We start from the raw sequence: 26,397 nt of genomic DNA, 5'->3' as shown, positions 1-26,397 counted from the left end.
AGCTGAACATTATTTGGATCAATAAACTGTCACACCAATTTACCTGCGAGAGAAGAGAGTATATAAGCCAGTAAATACCATACTGTCACGAACAATAGATGAGAAGTCTGCTATGGTATTGCCTGGAATTTCTTGTGCATCTCGATAGTCACAGCATATCTGCAAACCTCTGCCTCCCACCTACCGAGTGTCTCTGTCTAGTGATGGGTACCGAACTTCGATACTTTTAGGCACCGACCGAATTGCCTCCATAGCATCAAGTATCGAAAAATTTTTATGAACTGGTGTTAAAAAAAAGAAAAAGGAAATTGAACACCCAGCCCTATCTCTGTCACACTAAGCTAACACAGAACCAGCAGAAAATCAGGTCTAAAATCCTGTAGTGGGAACTTTCCATTTATAATAGTTTTATACTCTCCCTTATTTATATTCTCCCTTTATGTAATGAGTGACTAAACATGACATGAAAAGATGACAATCTAAGCACATCTTCCCTTCCTCACACCCTCAAGTGCTCCCTTTCCTGTCAGTCTGACCTTCAATTACCGAAGCATAAGTGGACAATAATTTGCTCCGAGTTCCAAGCTATTTCAACCATATTGCTTACACCTAGCACATACTCTTGGCAGTGAAGAAGACAAATTCCAATTAGATAAACAAGAAAAAAGTACATAAGTCACAGAGTCACTTTCCATCAGGCACTACAAAGTGTTCTACTTTGTGCTACTTGCATCCAAAAAAACTCCATGTACAAAAGGGGATTCATCACCTTGGTACCAAGTGTGGATATACATTTGCGCAAACTGTAAGCAAATACACTGATACACATATTTAAGCACGTTCCTACCTCATCCCAGCTCAGAAACAATGACACCCTAATCCAAGGACAATACGGGCACTAATCCACACAAAACAGGGATTGTGCGGAGAGACAAACGTGGGAGTGAGGGAGAGAAAGAGCTAGCACGCTAACCAGCAAAGGAGGCTAATCCTGATGAGAGATAGAGGCAGGAAGAGAAGGATAAAAATGACTTGACTGCAAAATGAAAGCGGGATAATGGAAGTATGAAAAAGAGAGGAGTAGAAGTAAGGTTCAGACATAAATGGTCTAGACATCAGAGTACCTTTAATGTTGTAGTTTGTTCAACTCACACTGTAACATTTATAAGCAACAGCTGATAAAATCCACCAATGGCACTTGTCATTTCAAAATCAATGGCTCCTGGCAAAAATGAGAATGCTGATTTCCAATATGTGACTGAAAAGTTAGAAATAAAGTACATAATAAACCTTTCTGCCTTTCCAGGGGAATACATTCTCAGTAGCAGGGCTGCTGATGACGATATGAGGAAAATATGCGATATGCGATAACGTCGTTGAATATCGTGATAACTATATTACTTGCGATAAATAAACAGATATAGGTAGATAAGTGTAGTCAGTTCTGCATTTCTGCTGCTTTCATTGTTCTGCAAAAATACAACAAATTGAATTTAAAACAAATGAAAGGAAATCATATACCACATTCTAATAATTCAGTTATTGAACAAATTGAACATTGAATTGAATATAAAATTGGCACCACTAAAAAATGTAAGTGCAGTTTTCTGCAGATATTTTCTTTTAACAACAAAAAATCTCTGAGTGTACCACTAGCCAAACATCAAACAATAGCCAGAATAGTGTATTTCCATATCTTTACCCAAAAGGAAAACCTCAAAACATCATAACATTATTATTATTGTCAAACTAGTCAAAAACCAGTGATGGTTCACCTTACTATTATTACTGTGTAAATCATACATAGAACTGGGTTTATCCCAACACCCCTCATTGAAAATGGGGCACAGCTTCAAAAAGTGAACTATCACCCTTACTTACCGCAAGCTGGCTGATGAGGATAATCTAAGGCTGGAATTAATTACATCAAAGTGTACGATCCAGAGGACTGAGCAGATGACATTTACAAGAGGCCAACCGAGGCACTTAATTACACACTTTCGTAAAGCGGCAGACTTAGTGTGCCAGAGTGGTACCGCACGTAAACAGTGGAGGAATAACAACACTTGCAACCTTTTGGAGAAGTCAAACAAAAGAGGTAAAGGTGATGAAGTGTTTTGGGTGACATTTTATGCAGTCGAAACCCAATAACGAAGTGCTATGTCAGAGGAAAAGTGTTAGCAGTTTGGATTCTGAGTGCTTTTTGGGGAGATGAGCTCACTGACTAAAAAATGCATGGCTGTGGAGAAGGGTGAGCACTGTGCATGAGTAACGGTGCAGTAAATATGCCGTGTGGCGTTCCTTGTGTTCCTCTGACCTGCTTTTTCGCAAGAAGATTCCCTCATAGCTTAATCCATTACCTCACAGCTGTGAGCCATCCTTGTCTTTATATCTCTCACACTTCAATCATCGTCTCTTTTTCTTTCTATTTCTCTAATCCTATTTTTCCTCTTCTCTCTTTCCATAAAGTCTACCTTTCAATCTCCCTCTCTTTCTGTGGCTAACTTCTTTCAAATTCTCTCTAACTCTTTTTTTCTTTTTTCCCCTCTTTCCCCCTCGTCTTCCTTCGTTAATTCCTCTCTCTTTGTGTTGGGTACTTACGGCAGAGAGGCCTTCACAGAAACCAAAATAAAGACAGGCATGAGAGAAACATCTCAATGTTCACCCTTCCTGACTGCACTACAGACAACCTTGTATACATGTGCAGCATAGACATTTTAAAAACCACGCTCTCACACACACACACACACACACACACACACAGCCCTAGTACTTCATCAGTCTATCTGTCACTTTGTGCCATTGTCACACTGCTCAAACCTCAGTTGCTTCCCCACAGTGGGACAGGCTTCCTTTGCTGCAATCCACCAACATGTGTACAGCTGGTTACAAAGGAGCACACATATGCACTCTCATACAGGCGCAGCACAACACGCACGCACGCACGCACGCACGACGCTTGAACTGTGTGATAAACAAAGGTGACCATGTTCATAGACTTCTTTAAAAGTGACTGAATTCTATTATTGAATTAACATTTTGTTTTCGAGTGTTTCATTGTGTCTACTTTTTCTTGTTTTAACACATATTAACTTGTCTTTTCTATTAAGGTGTGTTGAAGATAGTTTTTCCATTTTGAGGCTCCCTATGATATAAATTTATATTCAATTTTGTATTACTTGATGCAAATCTCTGCCGAAAAGAGCAAAAACTCACTGTATTAAGAACAGCTCATGGAGGACAGTATAAAAAAAACTTTTTAATTTTATGTAGAGATGCACCAATCGATTTTCATTTTCAGCTTGATCGGTCATCGGTGACCGGCCGATCAGTCTCAGATATAGCTGATTCTGGGGCAGTCAAATTTGAACGCATGCTGCGCACAGTGGTTTACGTTGTGCGCACAGCGGCACAGATATTGAGCAACTATTATCAGCCACACACACAGTGTTGCCAACTTTCCTGCTAGATTAAGCAACTTTTCAAAAACTGTTAGCAACTTTAATTCTAAAAAGTGACTTGCGATAAATTTTGCGACTTATTACCATCAGGGAAAAAGCAAGAAATATGTTCAAATTTATTATATTACAATTCCTCTACATGCTTGCTGCCCAGAATAATCGCAGTGACAGGCTTTTCTGCCAACAGTGCGGTGTCTCTTCGTCAGTAAGTGTGGGGCAGACAGGAAGACAGCGAAAGAAAATCAGAATCGGCCAAAATCAGAATCGGCAGGTCAGACTTTATTTGTTGTGATTAACAATTTTTTACTTCTTTTTTAAACAACATACAAAACATACAATTCGCAACATGAACATATCCCTGACTCCTTTGTCATCACCACCCACCCAAACAAAAATCTAAAAAAGATGACACCGTAACTACAATATTCAAGACCATACAACAAAATAGACAATAAACCATAAAGCAAATGAACATATGTATAAATGACAACATCATAAGCCCATCATACACGTCTCTCCCCAGCACAAAGCTTGTTAGGAGTCCTCCAGAAAGCTCAGGAACTTTCCCCATGTTCTAGTGTAGACATCAGATCTGGCAAACCGTTTCAATGACATTTTTTTCAAATGCCGCCACCCTAGCCATCTCACAAGCCCACTCTTGAAAAGACAGCAGCCCTTTATTCCTCCATCCTCTTAAACAAATCTGTCTGGCTATCATTAAACTAGTCTGGACTCAGCTTCTTATGTGCTATCCATCCCGCTTAGGACTGACCCATCTCCGAGAACAAATAATCTTGGGCTGAATGGAATCTGACATGAGGTTATTATTTATCCCAGTGGAAAATTCCTGGACCTTATCACAGGACCATAGGGCAGGTCAGACTTTTTAAAATTCGGAATCAACCAAGAAAATTGCAATCGGGGGCGCCCGGATAGCTCAGTTGGTAGAGCGGGCTACCATATATAGAGGTTTACTCCTCGACGCAGCGGGCGTGTCTTCAGCTGTCCTATAAAAATAAAGGCCTAAAATGCCCAAAAAATAATCTTAAAATTTTTTTTTTTATGATTTACATACACAGACTATAGCCAAACAGCCTGCATTTTTTTGGTGAAGTAATGCTTACTTTTGTACAGTCTCATCCCTAGTGAGAAATACATAGTCGCCCATGCAGGCAGTTATAGAGAAGTGGTGTTATCGATGGACAAATGCACACACTTCTTGGGCTGCTCTTAGGGCAATGCAAACAAACTCACCCAAAACCACAGGTTCACAGAGAAGGATGACCTTCATGTACATGCTCCACTGCACAGCGGATGCATCATGCTATGTTTGAGTGTGCACTCCTGTGTCCTCTTTTGTGAATGGGTGCGCTTGAATGTCTTCTGTGCAGATGTGTCTGTGTGCAACTATGTTGTGGGAGTGTTGTTTTCGACTCCTTATCTGGAGAGAAAAACAACAACTTTCCCTGACCGCAGACTAGACCCTGTCTTGCCGCCCATTCACCCAGAAAATAAATAGAGGGCAAGAAGGAATGACAGTAGAGACCCAAAGAAGTGAGTGTGTCTTGCGGTGCTGTGCAAAGCAGACGTGCCTGGCAATGACTTGTGGGGCAATGGGAACTGTCAAGAGCTCTCTTAGCTCATGTCAGTTCTATGAAAAAGAATAAAGAAAATATGTAAAATTATCATAAAAAGGCTCAGATGTGGGATTCAGTATCAAATATTAAAATAATGTGAAGCAGGGAAAGCGACGGCTGTAAGGATTTCAACAACTACATCACTCTTTTAACCCAACCGCACCAGCCATTTTAAGTTAACAACAATATAATGCATGATTACACTTGAACTGAGTCTAAGGAGCTGGTGCTTGACTATACTCACTGTTCGGTCAAGTGTAAAAATAATTTAAATTGTTCAGAAGTCAAAAACATGTAACTGTCTCTATGGAGAATACGAGATACAGAGAAGTAGCCAGAAAAGATTATTTTTTTACTGCTTTAATGGTGAAGATGAAAAACAGGCTTAAAATACCAATGCACCATGGGTAAGTTGCACACAATTCATCAACATTTCTTGAGTGTTGTCTGAATGGTGCATTGGAATACTGATGTAGAGTGTTTGTTTGTGAAAGCCAGTGTGCATGCCAGACATAGTAGTAGGTCTGTGTTTATGTAAGAGTGTGTGTGTGAGAAAAAACAGTCTTCATTAGGCTGACTGAGTACTGCCGCACAACAACCAGCCATTAATTAAGTGTCAGAAGCATTTAACGGTCAGACACGCTGGCGGCCGATTCCCATGCCAGACACTGATAACAGCTACAATGTGCCAGAGAGGAAGCTCTGCTTACCCAGACGTGCCAGACTGCCCACATTTTCCAAGAAATTAGTAAATACATTTAGTAACATTACAGCCATATTAGCTGGGCTTCCATTTAACATTAACATAGTTCAGGTTCTTGAACCCCATTCAAATAAGAGGCACTACTTGTTCCTGGCTTCTTGCACTTACTGTATCTCTGCCAGCAAAAAGCTGAACAACGTGAACAAATAAATCCAATATACGCAAAGGAACCAATTGTTGCTAGGGGTAGTTGCTGATTTATGTAGCAACTACATTGGACCTGCAGTCTCTATGACAAAATTAGAAAAGAATTCTGCTATTGTGACAGCAGGTGTGTAATTAACAGTCCCACCAGAAACACCAGGCTTTTTGTGACTACTGTGTCCAATAATGACTGCATTCGCTTTGGCTATTCACAGTGTATTAAATTACACTGTGATGCACTTTACAAACAATTACAGTTCTGCAGTAACATTTCAAGTTCAAAAGTTTTACTGAAGCTGGTGTTTTATAGATAGCGACATGCAGCAAAGGCTAAGAAAAATAAACAATACTGGTGTCACATTTAAATATGCTCATAGAAGAAATTACAAACCAAATCATTTTTGGTTAGAAGGCGTAATAGAAGGCTTGCAAGGTTGCACCGTGTATTAATTCTGTAGGGAGTTGATGAAAATATTTCAAAAGGCATGGGTTTTGCCTTGTATAAAGCAACCAAGTGCAGGATCGAGAGGTTCCGAACCTGGTTGGTCACTGAGGACACACAAATGCACACAGGAAAACACATACGCAGTTTTGTTTGCAGAAAGTCTAGGTGAGGTTTTCACCCCTATGGTTTCATGGAAAACACAGCAGTGAGTCACTACTTGTGGGAGGGCAGACATCAGTAGACAAAAAAAAAAATATATACTTCTTTTATTGAGATTACTTTTTGGGCTTTTCTGCCTTTATTCTGTACAGGTGAAGATTCATACAGGAAGTGGGGGAGAAAGAGTGGGGACGACACGCAGCAAAGGGCTGCGGGTCGTTTAAGTGGGCGCACGCTCTACCAGGTGAATCACCAGGGCGCTCCAACAAAAACGGAATCTTAATAGACCTACGAACACACACAACTGGAAAACTGAACTCTAATCTCTTCTGTTCAAGTATCCAGTGTTGTAATGTAACGGAGTACAAATACTTCGTTACTGTACTTAAGTAGAAATTTCACGTATCTGTACTTTACTTTGCTATTTAAATTTATGTCAACTTTCACTTTTACTCCACTACATTTCCTAGATAAAATGTATACTTTTACTCCGTTATATTTCCACTAAGCATCTTCGTTACTCGTTACTGAAAAATAAAATTAGAAGAAATGTGTGCGATTGCAATAAGGGAGGTTTGGCGAATCACTGCTCCTAGATTGCGCTCCGCACGCCGCGCGCTCTATTTTAGCGCTTGTTTGTTGCTAAAGGAGGAGGAGGACGCACAACTGAAACCGCCATGGAAGCACGAGCACCTACTGGAGGACCTCCCGTTATCGTAGACGACCAGGCTCAACATAAGCAATGGCCCGATGGCCCGGGGCCAGTAAAAACGTATGTCGGGCTGGTTGCAGCCACAGTCACTGGTGTGTGCGTTACTTCACGCAGCACATGTACTGACTGGAAACGTTACCGAGGATTATTTACCGCCGATGGCACAGATGAACTAATGCTACACTCGTTACTGTAAGTAGTTAGCCTACAATAAAACCTCCATGATTAAAGAGTCAATACTTATCAATAACCCACGTACCTGTTCTACAGGCAGAAACACGTAGAAACCCATATCTCAGTCTGATCTGTCTGCGCTGTCCGATCTCATCCACCGCGCTGTGCAAACACAGCTCTACTCTGCAAATAGCAACTTTACAAACGAGCTAAAATGAAAGATGTCAGTTTGTAGTCTAACTGTTTGTCTTAATTTGCAACCAATCTTGAACTTTGGACAAACTCTTGTAAACGTAGCTGCTGTCTAAACGAGCCATCCTCTCCGCTGGAGCGGTATGGATGTATTATAAGACCAAAACAAATACACGTGGCTACTTAATATGCACGTGAATGACGCGTTCTTCATTCTTGACGATGTTGCCGGTTGTATTATTTAGCAACAGAATCGTCTTATTTCAAATTAGGCATACAGGACTAAACGGAGATAATTTTCTAGTTAAGTAGCCTATCTAGTTATCATTATGGATTTTCCATGTTTTTAGGGGTTTGCTTGCTAATGTAAAAAATATAGCATTAATTTAGTAAGAAAGTGAAAATATCAAACAAGATGATGATTGATGTCAGCTCTAAAAATATGCTGTTTGTTCTTTGAACTTAAGATAATTGTGCCTGAAAAGTCCTAGAAAAGAATGTGATTTTGATTTGATGAGTGAGATTAAGAAGATATGGGAACCCTGAATATGCTTTATGCTTTACTATAAGAAAGCCACAATAAAAGTTCTAACCGCTTGCTTTAAAAAAAAAAAAAAACTTTTACTTTTACTTCAAATACTTAAGTACATTAAATATCAGAAAATTTCTTTTGATACTTAAGTACAGTATATATCAGATACTTTAAGACTTTTACTTAAGTAATATTCTAAAAGGTAACTTTCACTTCTACCAAAGTCTTTTTCTAGTACGATACTTGTACTTTTACTCAAGTATTGCTTTCTAGTACTTTATACAACACTGCAAGTATCTATCAAACACTCAGATGGTTGACATTTACAATTATTCATTCATGTTCTGCCATTCAGTATTACCTCGCGAAAAAACTGTACTTTCTCATGGCAGATATTTTGAATAGTAAAACACAGGTGTATCTAATATCATCAATGATAGCTCAATTACATAGGTGTTCCAGTGGTCCTGGTACAGTGTGCTTATGGTCTATTGTATTTTCTTTTCTTTTCCAGTTAAATATAACATGAACTTTACGATCAGAGATTAAGGACCAATCAAATAGACCAATACATAAATATGTATTCTGCAATGTCTGTACACTGAGTTAAAGCTAAAATAAATAAACAGAATTATTTAAACAATATGAAAATTGACAGCTCTTTGATAGAGAGTAAATACAAAAACAACAAATAATTGTTGTCCAACATATAGATTTGATTTGTTATCGTCCTCAGCAGTTGGGAGAGAGGATGACACAAATGGACAAAGCAGGGACAAGTTGACAACTAGTATTTGCAATGTTCATAATTAAAAATCCCATGCCTACTTAGTTTTTTTTTTTTTTTTTGCTTCTTCTGCCCCAACATCATTAAAACTCAACGGAAACGATCAAGCAGACGGGAAAAAGAAGGGCTGTCCTCGATTAAAGAAATTCTGAGTCGGCTAAGACTTATGATTTTGTCGACTTATCGGTTACTTGATTTAATCGACAGATCTATAAAAGATCTGTAAACGTTTCTCCACAAAGAATCATGAAAAAGCACTACTTTAAATTGCTTGTTTACCAGAGATGTGCTCATAGGTTTCTTGTAAATAAATCATTCAGCATGAAAAAGCATAAAACATGACTAATCGACTCAAGAAATCTTAGTGGACTAACAAAAAAAAAAAAGAAGCAAACCTCAGTTTGAAAATCTTGCTACAATGTGTAAAAATGAGACAGAAAGAGGAAGAAGAGAAAAACTGGCCAGCATGCCAACACAGAGGCATCAACCTCTTTTTCTTCACAGCTGAGAAAAGACTGCTGTGCATATGTGCATGCATACACTTATGCATAAACACACACCATATAAAATGCATTTATAACCTGTCCAGCCCAGAGAGCAGTCAAGGTAGTTAGACCGGAAAGAACAACAGTCAGCAGACAGACGTATTTGAGCTTCAAAATACATCAAAGCTTGTCGGAGATGACTTTTGAAGATATTTATTCTATTTCAATATTCAACAGCATCTATTCCACAATATTTGTAGTGCATTTTAACAAACTCCATGCCTAATGCAGCTGCCAGCAGCTTGAAACCATGTTGACATGTAAACTGTCCATGGCCTTCTGCCAGAGCACACTCACATACCATACACCATATTAAGGTCATTTCTGCACCATGAATATTATACCGGGGAAAACTACATTAAAACTGTAACAAGGTGCACCTCTTTCGATTCATGTTTTGTGTTATAGAGTCACAACTCTGTTTAAACAAACGCCAGTAACAAATGTTTACATTACCTGTAATAATCTAAAGTTATAATTTTAATAAAACCTAAACTCAATTAATCTCCATTCAAACCATTAAACCCAACATCAGCAAGATCTCATGAGATATTTAAGGAAAGTTGAAGCTAAGTGAAACAAAAACCATCAAAAGGCCACTTTGAGTAGCATTGGTTTCTGTATGAAAGATAAGCTTAATGCCATAAAATACACAAAATTTAACCCATAACAAATTTCAACCAAAAGATGAATGAGGCCTATTGTTTTGCCATTTCAATTAGAAGTTAGAATTAGATTAGTCATTTTATTTTAAATTTATGTTGAGTCTTTATGTTGAAATATGGTTAAGCTGCAGTACTGTAGGATCAATGTATTCTGTATTTATATTTGTATTTAAAATTTGTATTTCAAAACATTACTATTTTCCATTGCTGTTACTGTAATGTTGAAATGTGAAAATGTATTAAAACAAAATGTAATTAGACATTTAAAATGAGCCAGAGAAATGTGTGTTGGTTATATAATACTTAAACTTCCCTTTATAGTAAATAAAAAACCATTAAAAACGGAGACCAACATTCTATTTTAGTCCAAACTCCACATAAGGGTAACATAATCTTCAATTAAGATGCATTTCAGCCTAACCTGTGCTTGTTTAGACATAATAACAATAACAGCAGAGGAACATAACAATATCCTGCAACTGTGTGCTAAACCTCTTGAGGCACCAATCTCACCTTAAACTAATGCTTACTCACAGAGCAAGAGCTCCATAACAGGCACAGAGACAAAGATGGGACAACAGATCAATGCATCCATGCAGACTGTATGTGGCTTAACAATGGCTTCTTGTTTAAAAGCAAATCGGGTTACACACGTGTGCACTGCAAATGACTCAAAAATAAGAAATGCAGCCAAACTGGTAAACCTTTTTGTCCTATGGTAATTTGTTACAGGCATGATCTTTAGGTCTGTTTATGTTATTAGTTTTCTTCTTTAACAATGATGATTATTTAATGCTGCAGGTAGGCTACTGGTCACATTTAATCAAAAAGTGGACTGCGCTGTTTGCAACCAAATTAGATTCTCAGGCAGGAATATAATATGGCTGCTGAATGATGCTGAATATGTAATCAAAATCATTCAAACAATCCATGTAAATTGCTCTTTGGCAAACAATTACTTTTGTTTATCTCTCCTAATCAAAGCCAATTTTACCAGAGCGAGCAGCAACAACATCCAAGGAAAGTATCTCTTAAGGGCTCAGCAGGTTATAAAAACCCTTCAACCCCTCCCTTTAAATTACAGACACAAACACACAAACAGGGCCATAATATACCCCTGAGTAAAATGTGTATTTGTCCCCGTGGAGGGAAAATAGAACATTAGGATTGTAGGATTTCATCCAGGTCTATACTCTTTTTTCGCCTCTAACATCACACTTTCATTTGGCCAACTCCCCAATTTAAGGGGACTAGCCTCATTTTTCAATTAGGCACAAGACTCACTCATGCTTCACTGCTTTCTCATCACCCTCATTTACTCTGCCCCCACCTTCCTCACTCATGCTAATAGGAATGAGGGAGAGACAAGGGGACGGGGGTGGTTGAGGGGGAGTACATAGAGACACTATTGTAGATCAGCTCAGATGGATGCAGGAGAAGGCTGTGTTGCTGGAAGGACTCCCACTGCTGCTGCTTCTTTACTCACTTACAGAAAAAATGTGCTTATGGCGACTTATTGTAACAACAAACCCCTCGTATGTCTTTTGATTGACTGTTTCAAAATGTATTTAGATGTTCCTTTTTGAAGCCCCCCTCTTCATTATGCAGTACTACCAATAGGTTGTTCAAATGCATTCATAATTCACCTTAGACTCAGATGCAGATCTTAGATATACAGTAAGTAATGAACCTAAACGGAGATATGAATACACACAAAACTGGTTTAAACAAATATATACTAAATTACAGAAATATTATGTGCATGCCATTTTTACCCATTTCAGACACCTGCAGTGACTTAATGCTGAGAAGGCAGACTGCTTGATTCGTGCGGCAGGGCTGGCTGTGTTTTTTTTTTTTTTCCAGCTGACCCAGTTGGAGGCACATTGAATATGCAACTAAGACACAGACGGAAGAGAAACTTGGCGACACATGACTGGATAATCATCACGGTACTTTACTATTCAAGAGAGAGAGGGAGAGCCAGCAGTAACATTAGGGAAGGGGCAACAGAATATGGGGACCATAGAGGTTGAGATTCATGGTAGAGCAGAGAACAGGGAGAAGAGGAGTAAGGGAGGAGAGAAAAAAGATCGAGAGAAAACAGGCAATGGTGGAGCGCAAGGAATGCAGTAAGACTTGAAGAGATAAGACTTCTCTTCTATTCCCAGTAGATATTTTCAGAAGCTCAGCAAATGCTTCTAATTCTCTTTGCCTCGGTTAGCCTCCTTCTCTATAGCTACAGATTAAACATGAATAAAGAGTTTGCAAAAAGATGGAGAAGAGAAAGAGAAGAATAAGACAGAAAAAAGGAGTCTGGTGGTTGCCATGGTGAAGGGAGGGGAGAGATTCCAGAGTGGTCTCAGCCATTACGCAGTGTGTTGGGGAGATGGACTGTGCAGCACTTAGGCTTATTGCAGTGTGGGCTGAAACAGAACAGATATCTAATATAGACGAGATGGGCTCTAACCAAAATGGTGGATGGTAAGCGTAGTCCTAGTAAAAAGAGGCTGTAGAATACTGAGGTTTTACTGCCAAAAGCTATGCTGAGAAAAGCCAATCAGGCTAAGAAACAAAGCCATTTATCCCATTTAAACAAATAGAAAGACAACCAGTGAGTAAAAGCCTCACACACACAGCCAATGACATCTATGCAGAGACATGCTAAGACATGCTATACAAGCACAGAAACATAATCAGGGCTACATTGATCCTCTCCCACAACAGCCAAGTACAACCACTCTATTATTACAAAGCTAAGTACACCAGTTGTCACTTTTGCTTGGGAAAACCAAATTGTTCCCGAAAATTGCTTACAGAAGGACCCCAAACCACTTCATATGCAACTCCACTGTATAGCCTATACTACTGACTTACAGTGTAGGCTACTTCTACATCAGAGGAAGACATTGTACTACTGTATTTACCTGACAAAAACGTGGCAGATTCAGAATTTTATCACAAAATATCACAATGAAAACATGGTGTAATACGGTTAACGGTGAAGTAGGGAATTTGATTCGCGGGGGCATTTTGGCGACGTTAATGTTATTAGTGTTTTAAGTTAGCAGTAGACTTAATTAACCCGACCCAGGGTGAGTCTGATGAAAACTGCTGTGTCTGCCCGGTTCAGCTCTGAGAGCTTCTCGCATTTCACAGCGCTGTGAAGGAATAATCTCAGAGATTACGTTATGTTCTGCCTCTGTTTAGAAGTGGTGAATGTACAGCTCACAGCAACTTAATACAATATACAGGGCTTAAAGTGAAAAACAATCCTGAGCCTGAAACTTTTTTTTTGAAAAGTCATAATTTTTAAGAAGCTTTGAGAAAAAGTTTTAGATACATTTGCGATAATATCATAATCCTACAATGAATCATTGTGAAAACAAAACTTTCTAGATGTTGTGTTGTTACTTTGGCCAGGTCATCATCAAAAAAGTGAATTAGTACATTCATGATTTTGTCCATGTTGATATTAGTTGTTTCATGTACATTTATTAAAAACTTTGCATTGTATAGCTTTTCATATAGCTAGATGTCTAAACTCTGGGACAAGGCCGTTATGTTTAAATACCTGCCATGCTGATTCCAAACAGACAGCTTTGTCTGTTCGGAATCAGGGCTTCAGATAGCTTTTACACAGTGTCCATCGTTAATGACTAATCGTGTTCCCTTATCAACGTGCACACACCGTCACGTATTGTTTGTATCACAAACAAGGTCGGTGAGTGAAGGCGCGCTCGCAGCGGCAGCGGTAGTTGCCGGTAACGTACTCGTATGACACAGTGCACGGACCAAAGCTTTGTGACTAGCATCTAATGACTAGCAAGCATTTTCTTACCGCTGCTGCCGTACAGTATCTTCCTTGAACATGCGCTGCAGAAGCAAGCACCCGGCTCCCTCAGTTTGAGGCACCAAGTGCTAAACAGCTTCCCGTCTCCACCCTTTTCCTCTTGTCCTCTATTCATGCCCCAGAATACTTTAAGCCCTGAATATAGTGTCTGGCTTTTGTTTGATATTTAGTGTTGGCAAATGGCTTTTTATTGAGTTTACTCTTAGCGAAATAATAGACACTGAAAAGCCAGCGTTACGTAGCGCCTTTTTTCCCCCCAACCTTTGTCAACACCACAATCGCAATGTGCAAAACTAAAAACTAGCTGCTCATTTCGACACACTTCCATTTGAACCATTTGAACCGTGGCAGAGACATGACAAAGCTGTGACGCAACCAATCTGCATTCTGGGTAATGCCCACCTACACACAGCTGGCATTCTTTACTTTATTCCTGTGCAATAACCCAGCAACACCTGTTTACTGGTTCCACTTATTATTTATTCATCATTCTCTATTTCAGAGCTGTTCATATTGTAATATAATACTTACAGTATATAACAAAATACTTATTTATTCCAGCATCCTTTGCACTATGCTCCATAATTAAATTAATAATAATTTATCATAAAAATAAATTTACTCCTGCACACTTTGCACTTTTCATTGCACTACTGCCTCAACCTGTTTATATTGTTTCTGTTTATAGTGTGTATATATTGTTTGTTTTTGTTGTTTGTTTTGTATGAGTAAGCACATTAGGCAAAATTCCTCTGTGTCCTCATACCTGGCAAATAAAGCTGATTTTGATTCTGATTAATGCACATTATGAGCATGTGCCACCAAATAGCATTAAAATGGAAAATTATGGAAATAAAGACACACACAAATAAATATGTCATTCGACAGCCTGGTTATGGTTTAACTTGGTCCATTAAGGAGTGTAGCTATACTAAGGATGAGCTATCGACATGCAGTACTACACAGTACTTTCTGTCAGACAATAAAATGAGATTATGTAGAATTGCATTATGCTTATAGTCTTGTGGGTGTCTATCACATTTTACTGCAATAAAAAGGGCGACTTGTGCAGTCCGAGAATAGGACAAAGACTGGCCTTGTGCCAAGTTATTTGTTTATGAGTATCTTTGGCTCAAATGGAGTGAACAAAATGTTTTAATAATTGACAATAGTTAAAACAGAGAAAACCAACTGAGAAAAGGGTAATCTGGCAAGCAGAACTAGAGCTAAATGGAATACTTCACATTTTAAACTCACCACCGAGATACTGGTCACTTCCTGAGATGATACACAGTGGGTTCTCTGATTAAGTACAATCTTTGGTCATTGCCTGACCTCAAACTTGTCCCCTGCTGACCGTTGTGCTCTATTTCTAACTGTGAACTAATCAAATCAAAGCAGAACAGTGGCTCTACGCCAGTGGCTTCTGGTCAAACCGACTTCATATAAAGCAGCACAAAGCAGTGTGTCAGCTTCTGCGACACCTTCCCGGTGTTTCTCGGCTGCCTGGGTAGTTCAATAGCAGAAAACTGCAGATTACTACTACCAACAGCAGGTACTGTATGATGAAATAATATAAAGAAAAGATCTATTGTTTCAATAAAACAGAGCTCTTGGTTGTGGCCCCCAAGGCACTGCTCCTGAAGGTTGGAGATCTCATCCTGGATGTTGACGGGTGCGCCATCTGCCCGTCCTCTGAGGTCCGCAACCTTGGTGAAATTCTGGACTCCACCCTCTCTTTCCATACTCACATCAAATCCATCATCAAATCAGCCTTTTTTCATTTCCAAAACATCTCCAGACTCCGGCCATCACTCTCTGACTCTATGGCAGAAACCCTCATACATGCTTTTATGACCTCCCGTTTGGACTAATGCAATGGAGTCCTATCTGGGGTCCCCAGCAAAACCCTAGACAGGCTCCAGTATGTCCAATGGCACATCACCCCATCCCTCCTCCACCTTCACTGGCTCCCATTTAAGTCCTGCATCACATATAAAATCCTCCTTCTCACCTACAAATCCCTCCATGCCCTGGACCCACAGTACCTCTCCGACCTCCTCCATCCATACACCCCACCCTGAAACCTGCGGTCCTCGGATGCTGGCCTCACACCAGACTCTGTACCTTCAGAGACAGAGCCTTTAGTGTTGCAGCCCCATCCCTCTGAAACACCCTCCCTGCAGATATCCGAAATGCTACATCCCTGGACATTTAAAAAAACAACTCCTGTTTACCACAACCTACAACCTCCTTTAGCTTAGCCACAGTAATTCTGTAAAGTGTCCTTGGGTTTCTTGAAAGACGCTATATAAATAAGTTATTATTATTATTATTATTATTATTATTATAGAAATTAACTGGGCAGATTTTAAATTAAATCTCTGAACTTTGAATCTCCTTTTATCCATTCTCGTCTGTATCCGACATTACAAATATCAAAGATAATGGCTAGAGTGGCATATTTATTTGAATAAAAATATTTAGTGTTAGCTTTGGCCAGCATGGAATATACACAGATTGTATTTTTTGTTTTTGTTTACCTAGGCTGCTCTTACCATCCAGCTGTTTTTAGGCCTTGTGGTAATTTTAATCAGTAACCAGATAAAACAGGTCTAGCCACAGGGTGGATGTTCATTATCTCTGGCCTTTGTGCCAGGGAGCCCTAGCGGGATTTAAGGGGCACAGAGAAGTCAAACAACCCGTGTGTACCATAAGGTAAATTGCCAAAGAGGTTCAAATGAAAATCAGGATAGAATATAACAGAACCGAATGAAGGGAAAAAGAAAATGATGGGGTTTCACTTCATCTGAAGAAATAAAGCTCAAAAATTGATATGTATGCATATTCTGTGTAATAAAGGCCAACTGTGGGTGGACTTCCATCCATTCACTTCCAATAAACTGATGCTGTGCTTTACTTGCATTCAAAAATCCACTATGGTGATAAATCATCTCAGGGATTTGGGATTCAACATAAACTGGGCAAAGAGCCGAGTAGAACCTGCGCAATGTATGGAATATTTGGGTCTCAAAATAAACTCCTCCTACCGCGTCACGCTATCGGAGGGGAGATTAGCGTCTCTGGTACAGTGTCTCTCCCTTTTCCGGCTGAGCAAAGTTCAGACTATGCCTGCGCCTGCTCGGCCTTATGGCGTCCGTAGCGTTTGTGGTACATTTGGGGTTTTTAATGATGAAGGATTTTCAGCGTTGGGTTGCAGCATTACGCCTGTGCCCACGCCGTCATCTCAACCGAAGTGTGAAAATAACTCTGGCGTGCGTAGCAGCCCTCCACCCACGGAGAGACACGGCGGCTCTCGCATCGGGCGTCCCGCTAGTGGCGGTGTCATACAGAGTAACCATGACAAGGTTGGGGAGCGATGCTGTTAGGGAGAACAGTGAATGGCACATGGAACCGGAGGTTAGCCCAGGCTCACATAAATGTCTTGGAGCTTATGGCGTTGTTTCCGGCTCTGAAACATTTTCTTTACTTTCTCCAAGGTCGTCATGTTTTAGTGAAAACAGACAATTCCACTGTGGTTGCGTACATCAACCGCCAGAGCGGCACTCGCTCACTGCAGTTGCACAAGTTAGCTCGCACAGTGATTTTGTGGAGCAGCAGGAGACTGCTGTCTCTTCGAGCAACACAAGTACCAGGCGTTCTAAACAGGGTTGCAGATCTCCTGTCACGGGGGAATCCTCCATATGGAGAGTGGACTCTCCACCCATAGGTGGTAGAACAGATCTGACAGAGATACGGTCAGGCAGCCGTAGATCTCTTCGCCTCGCAGGAAAACACGCAGTGTCCAGCGTTCTTCTCTCTGTCAGGCGTAAATGCACCGCTGGGTGTGGATGCTCTAGCCCACCCATGGCCAAACATGCTACTCCATGCATTTCCCCCCTTCAGTCTGATCTCCCCCACCCTAGCGCGGTGGTCATCCAAGCATTGGGCTGGCAGGAGAGCCATGGCCTCTCCACATACGCAGAGACTATCTCTCCCAAGCGGGCGGGGAGATCTACCACCCTCACCCAGACCGCATAGTGCTCTGGGCTTGGCCTGTGAGAGGTGGAACCTGAATGCATGGCGGGTTTTTGAGGAGTGGTGCGAAAACATAGGGATACCATCCCTTTTCTGTGTTCTGTGGTGGACCTGCTGTGTTTCCTGCAGTACCTCATGGATAAAGGGAAGGCTTTTTCGACAATTAAGGTATACTTAGCTGCTGTCTCAGCTTGTCATGTGGGTTTCGGTGATAAGCCGGCGGGGCAACATCCCTTAGTTTGTCGTTTTATGAAAGGGGCACGCCGCAAGCTCCAAGTTTCCAGGCCCCTGGTTCCTCTGTGGGATTTTTCAGTCGCGTTAGACGCCCTCTCTCATCACCCGTTTCAGCCTATGGAGGCAGTAGGGATGAAGTCTGTCTCTCTTAAAACAGCTTTGCTCTTGGCTTTAACAACTGCAAAGCACGTAAGTGACTTAAAGGCTTGGTCTATTCACCCTAGCTGTCTGCAGTTTGCCCCAGGGCTCTCTAAAAATCTGTTTCCGGCCCAACACAGCCTAAGGTGGTGGAGTCAGTCTACAGGTGTCCCTCTGTGGAGCTCGGCTGGGTTCAGAAAAGCGGATCAGCTGTTCGTGTCCTGGGCTACTCCCCATAAGGGTAAGCCATTGTCCTGCCAGAGGCTGTCCCACTGGATTGTGGAAGCCATACCATTGGCCTATGAGTGTAAAGGTTTGCTTTACACTCAGGGCCTGAGAGCTCATTCCACAAGGGGCATGGCCACTTCATGGGCCCTTTTCAGGGGTGTGACAGTGAAGGAAATTTGTGCAGCGGCAAGCTGGGCTACGCCTCACATTTTTGTGAGGTTTTACAGGTTGGATGTTTCCGGACCGTTCTTGGCACAGGCTGTGCTGGAGGCTACGGCGCCGGGGTCAGTGAGACTCTTCAATTCAATATGATTTTGGCTTCGAGAGATTCAAATTCAAATTCAATCCGGGAGTGGTCTATAGCTCCCATAGTGAAACTTTAGGTTACTTAATGTAACCCCGGATCTTTGATAACAGAGTGAGGTGTTTCACCAACACGTCCCTCTTGCAGAGACACGGAATTGAACCTATCTGGAATGACTTGTAAGGAGCAGGTTGACTGTGATTATATGAGGGGGCGTGGCTCTAGCACAGTTCGACCTGTCTGTCACGGACAGACGTGGTGTCATTGGAGCTTCCATAGTTGGTCACGCCGAGGCGATTCCCATAGTGAAACACCTCACTCCATTATCAAAGAACCGGGGTTACATTAAGTAACCTAAAGTTTTATTAAGTTGGCTCTAAAAGTTTGAAACTACAACTCAAAGTTATTTGAATGACAGAAATCTTCAGATGAGATCTTAATGAATGCAACAAGGACATACCCTATCGTGTTTACGATCCCCAAAACACAGATTAAAACACTTTAAAAAACATAGCCTTAGTCTTATATAATTTAACAAGAATTAGGAGGAGACAGTGGTGACATTTTTAATAACATGTAACTTGTAATTTGGCCTCTGGGTCATCAGGTATTTTATCTGCTGAACTGTCACATTTGACAAACCAACCAGATTTAATTGACAAAGCACAGATGAAGTTTAGCTCGTGGCTAAACTTCATCTGTATCTGTATCATGTTTTAGTCTGATATGTTTAATATGTAAATAGTTATTTATTTCAAAATTATCTGTTAATGTTATAACACTGGATTTACATTATTTACTTATCTTTATTAATGTATGTGTGACTAAACTGTACAGTGTATGCATGTGAGTGTATGACTGCATGTAGTACAAAAATATAAATAGAAAGTAGTAGTTTAAGTAGTAAAAGTGTTTAAACTACCAAAATGAATCATTTACAGTGTTAAATTAGTATGGTTACCTATTTTTTTTTTTAAGTTTCTGCAAACATATTTGAAGCAAGAGACAGTTACATCATCCAAGGTCAGAAGCTAGACAAGTCTGACAGTTTTGTTTCCACTAGTGAGAAAGAAAGGCACAACGCTCCAATTTCCTCCCAGTGGAGTTAAACAGTCTCTTTGCTCTTTTGTCTTTGGTTTTATCAAGTCACGCAATGTAGTCTTAGGCCTCCCGAGTCGCTTGATGTTGCTTCATCGAGCCACATCCCTACATTCACAATATCTCAAAAAGACAGACAGACCCCTGTCAGGTAATTAGCCTAATTAGTCACTCGCTTGTATTTCCTTCCCCTCCCTATGCTCGCCTTTCTTCCTGCGTGGGTTTGAAGAGTGCCATCATTAATATCATTCCGCCATGGGTCATAAAGTATTCCATGTCACCATGATAAAGGTCACAGCCCTTGCCTGGGAAGGGAGAGATGATAACCTAGCTGGATAGAATGGCTTAAATTTAAACCATCTGATAATACAATTAGTTTAGTGCACACTAGCTAATTTTGTACCCTAACGTGAGTCACAGTATACACCATTTTCTCTCCTTATCGCTTTGTTTTCTCTCTTTTTTTAGGATATTTTAGACATTTTGCTCAGAAGCTGAAGCGGCTGAAAGATCCCACCATATTTAAAGATTATTGGCATACATTACTGCAATGATGTAGAAAGGACTTAAAGAAGATTAAACTTGAATATCAGTCACACAGTCACAAATCTCTGAAGTGACTTATGTGGCTTATTTCAGAAGTACTTTGAGACTGAGTTTCCATTTGTCACATCTACATTTGTACTGCAGGAAAAAATAGCAACATGATTATTAACAATGGCTCAACAACAAACACGGAAGTTGTATTACCTTCATAGACAGCTTTAAATCCCTGCCCACTGACCGCATAGTCAGACAGCAGCCACAGTGTGAGCCTGGAGCCTGTACTCACAATGGGTGAAGGCAGCTGGAACCCTGTTAACCTGAGAACAAATGGACAGAAGGACAATCACGGTTAGAGGAAAAAAAGATCCAATCAACAGCACAGTTGGTTGCAAGGTCAGGTATGAAGCACGCTTCCATCAAGCCACCTGTTCCCTTCGGCATTCAAGTATAACTTTTTGTATAACGAGGATCTGAATCATCCACAAATTATAAAAATGCCAAGACCTCAACAGGACAGAAAACCTCAACAGATTGCTCTCCATCAGCAAAGACAGAGTAACTGCAATCATGTATCCGCAGTAAATTAGAAACACAGCGGCCAGTATGGGAATGAACAAACAGTTGAACACATAACGAACAAAAAATTGTCAGACTCTGAGTCAACAACCATTTCTAATAACCAAGCAGTACGTTTCAGATATGCAACTCTGGAAGAGTGAATATGTTTGCTATTTATACCTGTAGGGTCCATCTCACCATGTCTCAGTCTAAATGTATCTTAAGTAGCCTACACAATATTCTTTTTGAGTTGGACGTCACTTTAAGGCTTGTTTCACCATCGCTCTAACACATTTATGAAAATCTAGCCTGGTTGACACTACACCCTTCTCAGTTGTAACTGAGAGTGGGTCTGGGCAAGGTCCATTCGCAGCTCATTTCCAAAGGGGTGTCACCAACAGACGCCGCTCAAATGCCTCTGGGCGCACTGGATAGTCCTTCAACCAATCAGACCAACGATCCGGGTGAAGTAGCAGCGACAGCTGCATCAACGGGTTGATGCGCTTCGGTGGCCGTCACGTTGAATGTAAACAAAAAGCTGCTCGCCGTCGCTGTACTATTTTCATCATGTAAAGCCTCCCTCAAAGATAGTGATTGGTGTAAAGCCCCCCTCAATGGTTGTGATTGGTGCCTCAATTCGGAAAAATTGGAAATGGGTTTGAATGGGCTCTTGGCCAGACTGACGTTCGTCAGGGTTTTCGCAGACTAATGAAAATCCACTTGTTAGGGAGCTCTAAAATAGTCCCTGAATTATGCTATTGTGCCAAGGACAGAGGTGTAAAAAGTATTCACATTCATTACTCAGGTAGAAGTATAGATACTAGGGTTTAAAAAGACTTCTGTAGAAGTTAAGGTATTAACTCAAGCTTTTTACTCAAGTAAAAGTATGAAAGTACTGGTTTCAAAACTACATAAAGTATAAAAGTAAAAGTAATGTAAGATATAATGTAATAATATCAATATGCTTTTTCAAATTAGATCGGTGAGTTTTGGAAACTGTAAGGAGTGGAAAGTACAGATAATTGCGTGAAAATGGAAGGAGTAGATGTAAAAAGTCTGCTGTAAAATATTTACTCCAGTAAAGTATAGATACCCAAAATGTATACTTAAGTAAGGTAACGAAGTATTTGTACTTCGTTACTTGACACCTCTGGCCAAAGCACGTGCAATTTTAATAGGACTTCTTACACAGTAAACACAAAAATAAAACAGTGTATTGGCTAAACAGTGCAAGATCTTAGCAGTTTAGTTTGAACATATGTGTTAGCCTTCTCTAGTTTGTTAGCCATGTCAGCCATACAAGTGATGCTTTTATCTGAGTTTAATTTTGTCTTTCCTCCAACAAATAGCATAAGAAACTAAGATCATTATTTAATTTTATGGTGTGTGTGTGTGAGTGTAAAACTTTGACACCCACAATGAAGAACTTTATAACTTCATGAATAACTTTCAAGTGCTGATCCAGAGGTGCACAGTGAACATGGGCTTATGACTCTTGCTTCACTGGGATTTTGTGTAATGATGCCCTTACCTGCAACTGAGAAAACTGGTGATATAAATCATCTATGCATGTTTCCATGTGTCAAAAAGTGGCTATCATCAGTATTGCTTGGCTGTGCTTTGTTGCTTCGTGTTGCTTGCTTGCTTGCATGGCTACACGTACTGAATAGTGGACATTGTTGATGTGTTGCTGCTTACTTTTGCTCTGCATCTTCTACACTGTCTTGAGAATGATTATTGTGTTGCTGTCTTCATTGTGTCTTGTCTTCTGTCTGTACATTTTAACCATCACCTCACTGTGTTGACTTCAGGTCAAATTGACCAGTTTTCAATTTTTTTTATATCAGAAAATATGGGATGTAGAAATAAGCGCTGACAATGTGTAGAAGAAAAATTTACAATTTAAAATGTTTGAAAAAGCAAAAACAAACTGTGAAAAAAAAGGCGTCAAAAACGTTGAAAAAGTGTTTTTTTCAAGGTTGACGGGAAGACAACACAAAGGTTAAGAAACATCTGGCCAAAGGACTGTAATAGAAAATTAGCAGCTGGCTAACACTGGCACGTTGGCAGAAATGTTGATTCATGTGCGTTGTGCTTGTAAATAAATAAATAAATAAATAAAGTGTATAGAATTGTTTTTTCAAGCTATTTCTAAGTACACGTTTTCTCAATGTTGATGATAAACAGTTAAACAAACCATATCAAGTTCAACCGCCCAAAAATACTAGCTAAATTTTACCCTTCCTCTGTTTATGTCTCTTAGTTGTCATTATATGAGACTTGTCTCCATAGCTGGCAATATCAATCATTAACATGACTTATGGACAGTTTCGCGCATGGAAAAAAATGCATGCCGATTTGACACTAAAAATTCAAGGCATAATTCAACCTAAATGTAGCATGAAGCTAACATTACCTTGTTATAGATGGTGTTATTTTCATAAGGATAGCTAAGTGTTTGTTTAAAAGCAATTTAACGTAAACAGTGTTCGTTTTCGTCGAATTACAAATAACTCGACAGTTTCCCTATATAGCTAGCTAGCTAACTAGCTAACTAACTTAGTAGCGCGTTTTTTTTACTGATGGTGACATGTCACTGCACAATTTTACAAGTTGCAACGTTAGCCAATTAACATAAATACATTTAACGAGTTAGCCACACTACAAAATTCACCTTGGCTGTTGTCTGTTCGCGTTATCCAACTCTGATGGCAGTGTGTATAACGTTATGCTTTGCCAAACGGTTTTAAAGAAAGCACAAGTCTCTCTCTGGCTCTCTAACTTTGTTTTAGAAGCTAACCCCTTAGCTAACCATGTTCGCAACTAGCTAACGTTAGGTAGCAGCGTCTCCTTTCTAAATATTTAACGTTAGCTAAGCATGTCATCTCAATAATTTAAGTGTATCACCTCTGAATGAAGGGCTCCGGGGCTTTCGGCTGAGGAGCAGCTTGTCCTTTCAGTCCATGAAACCATAACTAGCTAGCTAATTCAGCAGCCAAGGGCACAACTAAAGCTTTCAACAGTCTCACTAGTCTCATATATCTCTAGCTAGCTAGTCTGACTGTCACACATGGAGTGTACAGTGGTAGCTAATTTTTGAGAATCTAGCTAGCTAAAGTAACTGAGTCAGTTCAGGGATGGTCATGGATCATTCTGTGTAGAGAATTGTTTCTCCCAGACCATGGTGTTGGTCAACAAGTGTTAAACAAAATAACAATTATTCTTACTTTAAATGATAATATCAGTAGTACTTTGCTTTTACTGATAAAAAAAAATAAATAAATAGAGAGAATTAGATATAATTTTGTTTGATTCCCTTATCACTCTAGAATAACCCAGTCAAATTATTGTCAATTGTTAACCTGATTTTTGGAGGTTAAAGCAGACAGAAGTTTCGAGAGGTCTGATAAAGTACTACGGACCTTTTTCACAGCAGACATTTTGACTTGTCATAGTAAGAAAAGCACAGCTGAAATTGATAACCTTAACGATGGCTCAATTCCATCAAGTGTCCCAGTGAGCTATTTCAGTGAGTCAGCATGCCCAATACCAGGGCCTCTCCTAAGTGGAATGCAGCCATCATTAGTGGTTTTGAATACACCTGTGCTTTTCCTACTATGACATGTGTTAAGAAATATCAAAATGACGTGCTCGTTAGATTTCTGAGGAGGAAGGAGAGACTGGGTCGAATTGAAAGATTAAGCAAAAGGTTTAATAAAACAACACGATGAAAACGACATGACAAAACAAATGTTACACTGCAGCTGACAGCAGACAGAAATTCTCCTTGTGGAGTCACATAAAAACAGCCCTGAGACATTCTCAGGATCACACATATATTTCCTACACCTGGGTGGTTCCTCAAATGAAATCTTCCCCTATTGGTCAGATGTCTCTCAAAAGAAAAGGTGTACATTCCCAATCAATGCAAAGTATAGGAATACACATTCTTTGTTCTATTCACCTCTGGCCTAGCAGGGAGTGGCTCCCCAAAAGCAGAAACAATAGATCTCCATGTGTGGAGACAAGGAGCTTTCTCCTGTATGCTAAATGACTGATATGACCTGATGATTCTTTAGAATCTAGAGGGGGTGTGAGCCAGACAAATACTAATTAGCGTAGTTACTTGATTAGATTTAGCTGCAGGCTACATTAAACATTGTTTTCAAAAACGTAAGCATGGTTTTAACTTTTTTAACTTCAACACGTCAACATGTCTGCTGTGAAAAAGGGGTGTGGCAAATACACACACACACACACACACACACACACACACACACACACACACACACACACTGATTAAAAAACAGGTGTCCACTGTTCATTTGTTGCCAGTTACCACAGGTTGATTCATATGTGCATAGACATGAATGTAGGTGCATGCTATTGGTCCTTAATTAACAAATTTTAATAAGGGACAATGTCGTTCAACTGACTTTTAGCTCACCCTTAAAAATTCCATTCCCAAGTGCCACTTTAGTTTTCATTTTATGCTCCCATATGCGTATCCAGCATTTTACAATCTATCACATCCCTGCCTTTTATCTCTGTGTTAAGAGGGGCCTCAGTGTTTCACTTAATCCTTAAGTATCACATTGAAGGTGGGGAAAAATTGCCAAACACCAGTGCGAGAAAGATGAATTGAACCAAAAAGGGAAGAGGACTTTAATATATGCATGATTTCACTCCTCTCTGTGAGATTGTCACGGTAGGATATCAGCTAAACGATGGGACACATGTTCATGCAAATAGCCCCTTCGCAGACCACAAATTGAGTTGGAAGGCAGCCATCTTGGTTCAGCAGCGCACTGCAGGGAAGGGGGGTTGATAGAGGGTATGATGGAGGGCCTGAAAGGGCATCCAAATTGCGATAATCTGGCATAAACCAGATACGGCCCCAAATAATTTTTCCAGGCTAAGAGAAAATGAAATGGATACCGTCAGGAAACACAGAAACTGGCTACACATGCGAAGGGAGATTAAATTTTGCAACGTGATATGGGCTATGGCAATCTGAGGCGTGCAGCCCGTATTGTGAAAAAGACAGCTGGGGGATTGCCTGTTGTCGAGGAACAAATGTGAGCTATGATTGCGACTGAGCGATACAAAAGAATGGATTTGCAGCACAGGTGTCTCAAATGAGTGGTAAATTGATGGAGGGAGGATGAAAAAGAGTGAGGGACA

The 26,397-nt window shown here is 40.1% G+C and overlaps 1 protein-coding gene across 1 annotated transcript in view; it reads right to left on the bottom strand.

Moving 5' to 3' along the window:
• csmd2 (CUB and Sushi multiple domains 2) overlaps positions 1-26,397 on the bottom strand; it is a 268,962-nt gene that overhangs the window by 210,856 nt on the left and 31,709 nt on the right. Inside the window, exon 3 of the mRNA XM_039820466.1 lies at positions 20,860-20,972. Coding sequence (XP_039676400.1) covers positions 20,860-20,972 — 113 coding nt within the window. The remainder of the gene's footprint in view (positions 1-20,859; positions 20,973-26,397) is intronic.

Source organism: Perca fluviatilis, chromosome 13, assembly GCF_010015445.1.
Source record: "Perca fluviatilis chromosome 13, GENO_Pfluv_1.0, whole genome shotgun sequence".
Lineage (NCBI taxonomy): Eukaryota > Metazoa > Chordata > Actinopteri > Perciformes > Percidae > Perca > Perca fluviatilis.
The sequence above is the reverse complement of the archived record's forward strand: the minus strand, read 5'-3'. Positions and strand labels throughout refer to the sequence as shown.